We start from the raw sequence: 12867 nt of genomic DNA on the forward strand, positions 1-12867 counted from the left end.
ATAGTACAAAAAACCTATTTCTTGTGTGCTTTGTAAGATGTCTTTTGATGGTTGAAATTCATTTTCTTAATCAATATATAAATATATCTGAATGGGATTGGGCAATAGGCTTAGCCAAAAAAAAAAACAGAGCTGGCAAAATATTGCCATTAGGGTGAAAATTCTCTCTGCCTTGCACGACACAACCAACTAAAATTACCATATTGTATTAACAAGACATTCAAATCTATCCGTTAAATGTTTTTTGAATCTTGCAACCTTTTTGATTCTATTCATTTGTGTTCTATCACGTATGTGTTTATATATAGTGCTAATCTTTATTTTACAGATTTTTGGACATCGTCAAAAGCTAAAGTTGGTTGTCTTCACGAGGGAGCTCCTTTACATAAATCCTGCAGTGAACCCATCAATATTACACATCCAAAAAGCACAGCCGCCTGGTGTCAGTTTCCATTAAAAATATCAAAAATCCCATCACATTCTGTGGCAGAATTTCCTACTATGATGAAGGACAACTCTTCACAAACTTTGTCAGAATTTACGGAAATAGAGAGTCGCTTTAAACCGCCATTGGTACCGCCAAAGTCAAAACTATACAGAAGTGAATCTGGAGTTACTTCCCCTGAATTTGAGGATTATCAACAAGCCGAAGGGGATTATCATAAACAGACAGGGTCTGATGGTCGATCTATTGATATGGATAGCGGTGTTGATCTTTCGAAACATATTTACGACCAATCACAGACTCATCCGCCTGTATCAAAGAAAAACAAATCAAACCTTTATTTCTCCACATCTTTGGATCTAGTGAATATACCAGAAACGACTTACTTTAAAAGTAGTCTTTCAGATAAACTTAGTGACTATGAAGATATATGGAAGAATTCTGTCAGTGATTCTGAAAGTGTTCGGAATAATTTGTGCCAAAGGTTAAATCGCCATTTGGTGACAGACTCGGGAACTAGTATAAATATGGTTCCTAGAATTAATAATAATATGCATCCAGGAAGTGATTGTGCTGTGAAAAATGTAGATAAAACAAAAGTAGACAAAGTCCTGTCACAAAAGATTGCAAACACTGAACCAGGCAATCATGGATTTGTAAAATCAGTGAAAACTGTTCAAACGGCAGAACTAAAAACATTTAGGAGTGAATTTTCAAAAATTTTGAGAAAAAAGCCCCCTCCATTAGCAGCTTTGTCGCGAGTGAAATCATCATCTACATCTTCCTTGACAAATTTAACCAGTCCTGTTTATATGGAACCTGTTGATGCAGTGAAATTAAACGGTAAATCAGCTCTCAGTGTAAGAATACGTAGACTTTCAGCACCATCTGGTCCGTTAAAACAAATGGATAAACAAGTGTCAAGAAATCCTGGATTAGAAACAATTCTGTCTCCAAGACAAATGATCGAAGAGAAGAAAAAGTTCTTCACATTCGGTCAGCAAAGTGCTCAAGCACATCTACAAATGCAATCTCAGCGTCGTGAAAAGAGAATTTCTCGCAGTCAGAGTATGAGAACAGGCCAAGAAAATCGATCAAGTGGACAAAAAATTTGGCAAAGAAAATTATTAAAGTTGAACATCCAAAATAATGAACATGTGTTACAAGGACAACAAAATGGAGACTCAAACAGAAATGAAAGAACTGGTCATGTAAATAGTTTTGATGATTCTATGTTCAGTGCTGAGGATATGGATAATGAATCTCCTAGTAGCCCCCTGTCTAAATTCCCTGTTTATCAACCTCCCAACGTGACAGATAGAAACACAAACAGGACATCGTATTATTCGGAATCGTCAACCGTACAAGACATGATTTCTGGTGCTCATCCGGAACTTGCCGTTCGTCCAATCCATCTTCAGCATCTGAAACGTGTGTCAGAATATGATAATTTAGGTCAGTATGCAGCAGGAAGCAATCGAGCGCCAAGTAGTGTTGGAACTGTGTTTTGTAAACCCTGGGATAATGCATTTCTGGATAATCTTTTAGAGCAATCCTTAAAAATACACGTTCCTGCCATGGATCCGAAAGAAAAAATCCAGCAATGGCAGGAGAAAAATAAACGATTCGAGCATTGTCCAAATAGTAATCGTGCCAGTGTGACATTTAGTGAAGCTCCGAATTCTGTGATATCTAACGATGTAAATAATGCCCAAACTAGCCAATCACATGTAAGAATTAGTCATCATTCCACCAATCAGCAGAGTAGTGTAAATGGAGTTAGTGATCAGCGTGATAGTTGTATACATGCCAGTGATGTAGAATCTGATGATGATGTTTTGTTGAGTAATGACGAAGATGACGATAAATTCATAACAGCTGATTTAAAGGAGAGAATGAGACCAATGGTCTGTAAGTATCGATAGTTTTAAGCTTTGAATTGGAGGATACCAAACTACACTTTTCCAGAATTATGGTCATTCCTAAAACCTAATTTTCAGAGGAAATCATCAGGAACATAAGGCCATACAAAAAATATTCTGGTTCTCAGATACTCCCCCATCACCAGAGTTTTTGTGTGGCCTAAATATTGACACTGACTTGATACATGTAGCTCACATAAAAAAAAAGTGATGTTCCTTTTAAATTTAAAGTTATACATAATATTTGTTTATGTTTCAGCTAAGTCATCTTGTCAATCTACAACTGGTCCTGGTGCTAAAATTAGAGAATATATATACAGGTTGGTAGTAGCTTGAATTCATTTATTTTTTATACACCTGCAATGAAATGTGAAAATCCACAAAGTTGGCATTCTGAAACCAATCTTCCAATAAATTTTGGATCAGAGCACAATTACTTGGTAACTAGTTAAAAAAACTGGTGAATGCTAAAGTTATCATTATTGTCTAAACCTGTCAAATTTTAATTATTTCTGATAATTACTTCTTGGTCAGTTGTTAGTGTCTCATAAAGGCTCCCATTTCCTATCAAAGAATAACAATGTTTATTGTGTACAATGTAATATGTTCATAGTAGTGTCCTGTGTGGTTATGTCATGGAAGCAAGTAAATAATAAGGAACATGGTGGTACTATGAATATTTGTATTTCAAGTTGTATAATCTGGACGGACATCCAGCCGTCCATCCACAATTTGTTTGTGGACACTCTACAGGTCACAAATTTTATCCAGTTTTAACGAAACTTGAAATATAGGTGTATCTCCAAAAGATTTTGGTTTGCATCAATTCATGGATTATGGTTCCGGATTGTACAAAAAATCATGTTTTTAGCTTGTGGACACTCTATTAAAGGTCACAATTTTTATCCGATTTTGATGAAACTTGAAATGTATGTTTATAACCCAAAGATCGCCATTCCTTTAAATATTCACACATATCGGACCATAACTTCCAACATTATGCCCCCTGATTGTACAAAAAATTGTGGGTTTTTTTTAGTTTGCTCTCTGTCCATCTCTTGCAAAATGTGGGCATATATTGCATGGCAACTGCTTGTTATTTCTGTAGATATAATAGATTTTGATTAAAGATTAACATTGGTGTTTGAGAATATTATTCTTAAAGTAAATGATGTTGGAAAAATAAATTATTTGATCAGATTGATAAGATTTGAATATAAGGCTTATTTGTGTTATTTCAGAATGTCTCAAGATCGTAGTTTAACATTTGGTAGTACGATAGATAACTTTATACAGTGTACTCTAGACGGACAGGAAACTAGTCCGCATATAGTCGTTAGAAATGTAAGTATGAGTTCAGAACAGTTCTTTTTAATATCTGAAAGGATTATATCATAATTTAGATTTATTTAGTTTCAGATTTTAAAACGTCAATATTGCAGTGATTAAATGAAATGTGAAAGCACTGGTCACATGTCAAAAATTCCTGATTGCTTAGGCATGAATTTCGTAGAGGGAGGGGACTGTTTAACTGCCAAAATTACCCATTCAAACAATAAACAGAGGTTCTAATCTAACCCCCTTTTTGTGAAGAAAATTACTAAATAAGATATAAAAAATATTTTGGACAAAATGCTGCATCATTAAGAGACATTTCCACCTCATTCTGATTGTAACGTTTCATGATAATTTCTAGGTTCGACAGTTTATGACCGGTATAAAAAATTATTTAATAAAACATGGAGAAGGTGAATTAACTGATATGATAGAAAGAGAACGCAGTAAGGTAGGATCTCTTATAGTTCAGTATACTAGGAATATGGTGAAAAATGTTAACACAGTATATTAACTGCAAAATGATTTGTTAGTATTGGATGGATCTTTTGATTAAAGGCTCAATTGTGCCTTTTCAGATACAGAATCCAGTGGTGCTGTTAAATGACCTTATTGTAATCCTGTTATGGTGATGATCTATTTGTTTTTGTCTTTCAGCTTGGTTCTACAGAGATATTAAATATAGATACTTTAATAGAAGGTGCTCTACATGTGTGTGTTATACGACCATTAAAACATTATATATATAGACTGTTTGTTCAACATCATAGCAAGTAGGTTTTGTTATCTTTTCAGTAGCCAAGTGGTCAGAGTCCCAGGTTACATTCTTCCACATGCAGCCCCAGGCTTCCTTTATTCCTCCTAGTAATTTGTTCACCATTATACTATTACATCGGTAATTATTTAAACAAATTATGAAACTAAAATGCTTGATTAATTCAATAACTTCTACAACTAACCATATGGTATTGTTAAAGAAATTGTAACTTGCTTTAAAGATGAGGTTATGTTTTACATTCTGTGTTATAGAAATGGTAATTTAGAATTGATGTCAGCAAATATAAAATATGCTAGAAATAAGACACCTCAAGAAATAGGAATTAAGGTAAGAATTTAATAGTAACTTGATTCATTCTTATTTAGTATGTTCTATTATGTTTCTTTTGAGAAGACAAAAACTTACTTCAGACATCCCAATTCTAGAAGTTGCCAGATAGTCAAAACGATTTCATATGTACCAGTACTTGTTTTGTATGTTGCATTGAAGACAAAAACTTGCAGTTGGACTTCCTAGACTCTCTTTTGCTTAAAACTCTTTTGCAATATAAAACAATCACTGATTGAGTTGGTGCCATGTTTCTTTTAAAACTGAAATTTCCTATTTATAAATGACAAAGTGTTTAACCCTTTGTAAAAGTTGGTAAGTGATAACACTATAAAAATGTTAAGTCTTTTCCAAACATTAAATAATCATTTCTAGCTGATCATCAATGTTTCTATTTACAGCCTGGAATTCAACCCCCACAGGGTAGTGATATGGAATTAATCAAACATCACCTGGGTAAGATGCAGAGAGCCTACTCACCTGTTAAAAAACTAGAAAATTTACTAGCAGCCACCTCAACTATTTATCAATGTGTAAGTTTATATTAACTAGATTTTTTATCTTCATCTTGCTACCTCAAATAATAAATACTTATGTGAAAAAACAGTATATTCCTCTCTAGAATTTGGCTGCAATAATGTTGTTCAGATGCAGCTTGAATAAACCATTAACTCTCTGCTTCTTGTCCTCCACTGTTTGAAGAAAGCAGGGGACTATTAAGATCTGTCTGTTTTGGGGGTACAATAACTCTGATACTAATTGATCAGCTTTTGTTTATTAGACGATTGACTTGACTGAGTTTGATGATGAGCATTTTCCACTAAGGCTGAGCAGAGATAAATAATTTGATTGGTTGAGGATTTGGAACTTGATAACTAATTGAGTTAGAGTGATGGAACTTAGTGTATAGTTTCATTAAATCAATACCCCTAATAAGTGTCATACTGAGCATTTTCTGTTCAGGTTATGCAGAGTGATAAGTAATTTGATTGGTCGATGCTTTACAAAATGATAAAATAAATTAGTCTAGACACTTCATGTTTAAATTTACCTGAAGAATTATAGAAATGTAGGAAACTTTAAATATGTTTAATAACTTTTCAGGTGCAAGGCAAAAAACAAATTCCAAATCGAGGTCCAGCATCATTAGGAGCAGATGATTTTCTTCCGATGTTAATCTATGTTTTGGTGCATTCTGGGATGGTATCGGCTGAAATCGAGGCTGATTATATGTGGGGCTTGTTAAATCAGACATTACAGAGTGGGGAAGGGGGATATTATCTTACGACATTTAGTAGTGCTGTGTTGGTTCTTCGTAACTTTAAACAAACACATGAAATGACATCACACCAGAGTCGCCTGCCCAGTATTAGTGACATGCAGGGTTTCCTGAAAGTTGCCCTACCAGATGAAATTAAAGACAGTATTACATGGAAAACCTTACCTGTTAGACCAAACATGAACACTAAAGATGTCTGTAAGTATATATTCCACAATAATATTTATCTCTGTAGGTAGACTGGTGTACACTTAAAAATTAAAAATCACCCCTAGAAAAAATTTGGCAAGTATTTTGTGTTTTAAGCAGTAGTAACAAAGCAACATTATGACTCTATTTTATTTAATTGTTACTAATTCAAATGATGGTTTGTTTTTTTATATATGAAATTTGCAATACTGTTGATTCATTTACTTAATTCTTTATTTTAAAAAATCATATTTCAGGAATACAGATAGACTGTATATTATAAAAGAGTTTTATTTGATATATTATTTTGATTTCAGGTGCTATGATTGCGCATAAGTTTAAGATCACAAACCCACAGGATTATGGTTTATATTTATTAGTTCAAGGAACAGGTAAGATTAGATAATTGTTGAATAATTGTATCAAATTTATATATCTCTCGCTAGTATAGTATTTACACTGCAGGAAAGGCTACAGGATCTGGTTGTCAGGAGACAAATGTTTTTCGAAATTATCAGAGTTGTCTCCCCTTTAGTGTGTCAAGGGAGGTAATTTGTATTAAACCATTTTTTTTTTCTGCTTTTGTTTCTATGTTCTGTTAAAATAGAAACCTATATTTTCGTATACTTATATATTTCCAGAAACAACTTTAGCCGATAATGTTTGTCCACAGCTGATTAAATCAGAACATCTGGGTAAAGGTGTTGACTGTTATTTTGCTTATAAAAGAAAAGCGGCTAATATTGCGTGGCCTAAAAACATGAAAAAACCATCAGTAGGTGAGTGTACTGGCATATTTTACTATGTTTGTAAGTTTAATTGGATATTGTAAAAAAAACTGTTATGGTTCTTTAGTACAAGTATTTATAATAATGAACACTTAAAGTTACTTTGCGTGATTTTATTTTTTGGAAAATATCAAATTTCTTACGCTCAATCCATTCTAATATGTACTCAGATTGATTATTTAACATTTAATTATGAAAACAAAATCAAGATATCAACACTAGATAATCTGCTGTCTTTGATTCGATCAGATTAAAAACAGGCCCTTCAATTAGGTTTTGCAAAACATAAAAAAAGTGTTTACATAATGAGCAGCATAAATATATGGTATTTTTGTCCATCATAACTTTGTAAGGACTGAAAGAAATTGAACCATTTATGGATTGATATTCCTATTGAGATTGAACTTTTACAATAATAGTTTGCAAGAGATTCGTATTCATATATCACCCAATTTGAAGAGACTTGAAAGAATGACTCTCAAAAAGTGAAGTTGTGAATTCTCTGATTCCATATTTATGATCTGATTATGAAAAAGTTAAAAATGTATTTATAGACTTATTATATTTACAGGTAGCTAATTATGAATTAAAAAGTAAGCAGTGTCTTTGGTAGTGGACTAATATTGGTGGATATTTCAAGTTATCTTCAGAGGAGTGGCATAGAAAACATTTTGAATATGAAACTATTTTTCTTTCCTGGGTGGCATTTCTAAACTTATTGCAATAATATAATTTGACAGTTTTGATTCCTGCAATAAGATGAGACAAGTTTTATAACATTGTGATTGGTGTAATAATAGTACAAATGGAACATTCTAAGTTAATTAATTATTGTTGTGTCAGAAAATATGACTTTTACATGTTTTGCCTATAACATTACGAATTCTATGAATTAATGTGAATTGTGGTGGTGCTAGACCCAAGGTAATTTTATTTTATGTGGTATATAACAGGTGAGATAGCCAGCATCTAGTTAATTAGTTGAAAACAGATGAATATGTTGGATGATATATGTAAAATTGAATTAGAAAATTAGACAAACCTTTGAAATATCAAGTTTTAGCAGATCATCATGACTATGGGTAGGTCTAAACAGCAAATAAAATGGTATGAAAACGAAAGTAAAGGGATGACATTAAGATATAAAATTCCATGACTGTACTGTGCTAACAACACAACTGATATCAATGAGTAAGATAAGTTTAGGTACAGAGAATTATTTTAATGCATAAGAATTAAAACTCTGTGATATCAATGAATAAGATTGGTTTTGGTAAAGAGCATTATTTTCATGCATAAGATGTAAATGTCCATGAGATATCAATGAATAATATAGGTTTAGATACGAGTACTGTTTTCATGCATAATGAACAGTATATATTTATCTCTCTTGCATTATGTTCTATTTTTATATGCCCACATTTTCATCTGATTTTTATCCGATTTTGATGAAACTTGAAATGTATGGTTATAACCCAAAGTTCTTGATTCCTGTATACATTCGTGCATATCAGATTGTAACTTCCTGGATTATGGCCCATGATTGTTCGAAAAATCGTGTTTTTTAGCTTGTGGATTCTCTAGAGGTCACAATTGTTAATATAAAAACTGTTTAAATATATCACCATTCCACCATAATGAAGGTTGACTTCAAATGGCTGCTCTTTGTGTGCAAATAGTGTAAAAGTATGTAATAATGTAGACCTCTAGAGGTCACAATTTTTATCCGATTTTGATGCAACTTAAAATATATCTTTATATCCCAAAGATCTTGGTCCCTTTTGATATTTGCACATTACAGACCATAACTTTCTGGATTATGGTCCCTGATTGTACGAAAAATCACTTTTGTTTTTAGCTTGTTCTCTATCCATCTCTTGCAAAATGTGGGCGTATCTTGCTTGGCAACCGCTGGTTATTGTAATATTTTCATCCACATATTCAATAGATATTGTCTTTTAAACAATATCTTGTTCAATTCATCATAAAATTATATGCTGAGACACAATGAAAACGCACTACTGATTTGACTGAATACAGCTTAAACGTCATTTTTAATAAAAGAGAAATCAATAACAACCCACAAAGGCTATAACAACTTTCCTGGGAAACTTAGACACAAAGGGTAAAAATTGAAAGGTTATCTCTAGCAGCCACACAAGACATTTTATACCCTACGTCTGCACCATAAATTTGTGATTTACAACATTCCAATCCTGTTCAATTTTATCTTTAGTGTTAGAGATTTGATGTGTATGCAGTCCTTGGAAGATTAAAAATGTATAACTAAAACAAGATTTACAGTCTTCTATTACTTTTAATAAATGTGGTGTGCTTTCGTTGCTTCTCGGTGAATAATGAATAATCTATGTTAATTATTCGTATTTGTAATGGTTTTTTTTTTTTTATTAATTTGTTGTTTGGTATAAATTTAAACAATTGTTATTCAGAATATGTGTCATTTGTTATTTATTGAAATTGAAATTCATAACCTTTTATAGTACATGTATAGAGATTTGATTAAACTGCTAGGCATTTATGTTATATAATGTTAAAATTGTATGTGTTACAAGGCATTTGATAACTGCAAATAAAATCATGGTTTTGTTAAAAAAAAAAAAAAAATATTGGGAAATTCCTAAAATATTTATATGTTAAAATGTTTTATAATTATAGGATATTGTAATTTGCATATTGGATTATAAAATCTACTTGCATAAGATATTATAGGTACTAATGATTACCTACGATATTATATTAATAAAGATTTACATAATATACAAAACAATAATGTATGATAATTAATAGCTTAAAGTTTTAAAGTATTTGCATAAGATATTAATATTTAATATGAAAAACATTATGCTAATTGCATACTTAAAGTTTATGTATTAAGACATTATCTTATACTAATTGCATAAGAGAACATTATGCTGTTTTAATCGCATACAACTGTATTTATATATTGTATTTGTTAAATGTTTATGACATCTTGTTATGTATTTTAATGCTGTTTGTATAAATGAAAGTGATGCTGTTTTTTATTGAATATTATTTCTTTAAAAGGAAATTTTTAAACAATAAATTGTTTTGAAAGGTGAATAAAAATGAGAAAGACCTGTTGATGCAGAGTTATTTATTAGCAGAGTTGTTTCTCCTTTAGTTTGTCAAGGGAGGTGATCTATATATAAAAAAAACAGGTTCTTCGGCAAATTCCGAAATTTGGAATTGAATAAATCATGTTTTCTTTATATGATATTATACTGTATTAATAATAATCAAGAGTAATATATTATTAATCGCCATATCTTTCAACTTTTACCAACTGGAACAAAGACTTACTTCGATAAGATATAGTTAATGTAGGGCTGCAGATCACATATATATCAATGATATAAGCCGGAGAACTGCATAACATTCAACACAGGCACACATCAAGGCAATAGGTGAACCGTTAAATCTCCAGTCTGCTGTGTAGTCCCTAGTCCTACAGCAAAGGTTTTCTTAAAGTTAAGTAAAAATACTTATTTTTTCCACTTAACCAAGTGTCTGACCTTAAATCGTTATTCAAAGGCTCTATTTTACATATACTTGGCTATGTCAAAAACTTAATGGCACTTGAACTTTTAAAAACCACTATAGCCTATAATGCTTACGACTGGCACAAAATCTTTAAACAGCTATATCTTGGCGATGTTCAACAGATTCACATCGAATTAGAAATGAAATGAAATAAAATGAAAAGGGGTTTAACGTCCTACTGTTCTGCTCCTAACCTGGGCTAATGAAGACGGGCATAAGCCATACAGTGTGCTATGAGGGAAATTTTGCCCAGGCAGCGGCGCTACGGCCTACTCTTATATCGAATTCCAACTGCCAAGGGATCTTTTCGTCCTATCCGAACAAGTAGACAGCTGTCCTTGTCAGGCCCTCCATGCTGCATCACTGACAAGGGGGAACCACGCCGGAAAATCTGAATGAACTTTCTCTGCCAATAAAGGGATCGAACACCCGACCTCCAGGCTAGCGAGCCAGCGTCTAAGAAACTTAGCCATGTGATCCCCGAAAATGAAAGGAAATAAAAATGAAAGGAAATGGGTTTTAACGTCCTACTGTTCTGCTTCGAATGGTCTAATGAAGACAGGCATACGCTGTACCGTGTGCTAGAGGAGAGTTTTGCCCGGACAGCTGCGCTACTGCATACTCTTATATCGAATTCCAACTGCCAAGGGATCTTTTACGTGCACGCAAATGTGTATCGATTTGTCTCATCCGAATGACTAGACAGCTCTCCTTGTCCGGCCCTCGGTCCTGCACCACTGACAAGAGGAAACCATGCTGGAAAATCCTGATGAAACTTCTCTGCCAACACCGGGATCGAATCTGCGAACTCCATGAGTGTCTTACTCACTTAGCCACCATGAATCCTCATCGAATTGGGAATAAATCTGTGAAAAATTGTAGCATCTATTGTGTTCACAAGGTTTTCGGAAAAGGGCGATAATTTCAGAACGGAATGTCACATATGGCGGACTGTTGATAGGGTTCGTCCTCCCGTGGCCCTAATACTACACACCAAATTTGAAATAAATTTGTGTCTGCTAATGTATACTTAGATACTCACCAGAGGCCTGTTTCACGAAATTTTAATTAAGATAAAATCCAAATATTAGTAATTTGATTGGATAGGTTGATTTTAGTGCTTAGCCAATAATAATAGAAGTATCTACTAAAATTTGGATTTTATCTTTTAAGATTTCGAGAAACAGGACCCTGATAATTTACATAAAATCGTCGTTTTTAGAAACGGTGGTAAGATCATGTATTATGAATTGGGGTATTATAGAAATATTTGAGTAGAACTAGTCAGTAGCTTTAATTACCTTGGCATGGTTTTCAATTGTAACCGTAAATTATCTGTTACCCGGAAAACTATAGCCTTACAGGGACACAAAGTCTGCTTTAGTTTAATGCAAATCATCAGACAACCATTTTAAGATACAAACTATACTGACGTCCAAAAGAAAGTATATCAACTATATGTGTCGTTTAAAATCTTAGTTTCGAACCGAGATCCACGAAACTTAAAGGACAATATTGGTGTAGTCATTATTACATATGTGATAGAGCTGGTTAAGCACTTTCCAAATATAATTTTAACACAGAGATCATTGCTACGATAGCTGAGTAATACAGGTTTCCTGAATCGGAAGTGACGAACGTCAAAGGAAAACACGAGTGAACCCTCTATATAACTGACTGATGTGACGAGTGATAACATATATCCTCTCACAGTCTCACACAACAATTTTTGGTCTTCGAAGGAATTATTAGTGAGCAGAAGTTCGGCCGTGTATCTGTTTCTTTTAAAATCAAAGAAAAGTGTGACCCCTGGAGGGTACACAAGCTAAAAACGCGATGTTTCGTATAATCATGAGCAATAACCAATAATATAAAAGAAAAGAAAACACAAATATATTTTAAAAATATTGCACACGTTTTGTATGTTGTTTTGTATGTATTCATAAAAAATATCCAATTACGTTTCTTCAAATATAATATACACATGTAATAGAGTAATATAAAAAATATAAATATAAAACATGAGGGTAAAGTAAAATAAACTTTGGTTTATAAACTGTAGACTATTTTGTAATAATTTGGCATTTCATGTATTGCTTTGATCTATCTTCTGGTCTTTTTACATATTGGTTTTAGGTTCACGACTGCAGAGAAAAGATGAAAATCTGGAATGTTTCTTTACTGTTGCATTAACTTTATTTTCTGAAATAAAATTTTAATTT

The 12867-nt window shown here is 32.7% G+C and overlaps 1 protein-coding gene across 5 annotated transcripts in view; it reads left to right on the forward strand.

Moving 5' to 3' along the window:
• The window catches only part of LOC126822276 (protein sprint), an 82862-nt gene extending 72663 nt beyond the window's left edge, over window positions 1-10199 (forward strand). For all 5 annotated transcript variants that reach the window (XM_050551057.2, XM_050551058.2, XM_050551062.2 and 2 more), the window contains 11 exons: window positions 329-2356; window positions 2627-2687; window positions 3609-3711; window positions 4064-4153; window positions 4360-4475; window positions 4732-4807; window positions 5209-5340; window positions 5912-6284; window positions 6593-6667; window positions 6917-7054; window positions 7635-10199. In XM_050551057.2, the coding sequence (XP_050407014.2) occupies window positions 329-2356; window positions 2627-2687; window positions 3609-3711; window positions 4064-4153; window positions 4360-4475; window positions 4732-4807; window positions 5209-5340; window positions 5912-6284; window positions 6593-6667; window positions 6917-7054; window positions 7635-7642 (3200 nt within the window). In that variant the 3' untranslated portion in view covers window positions 7643-10199. The remainder of the gene's footprint in view (window positions 1-328; window positions 2357-2626; window positions 2688-3608; window positions 3712-4063; window positions 4154-4359; window positions 4476-4731; window positions 4808-5208; window positions 5341-5911; window positions 6285-6592; window positions 6668-6916; window positions 7055-7634) is intronic.
• Window positions 10200-12867: the final 2668 nt, after the last annotated feature.

Source organism: Patella vulgata, chromosome 5, assembly GCF_932274485.2.
Source record: "Patella vulgata chromosome 5, xgPatVulg1.2, whole genome shotgun sequence".
NCBI classification, from domain to species: domain Eukaryota; kingdom Metazoa; phylum Mollusca; class Gastropoda; family Patellidae; genus Patella; species Patella vulgata.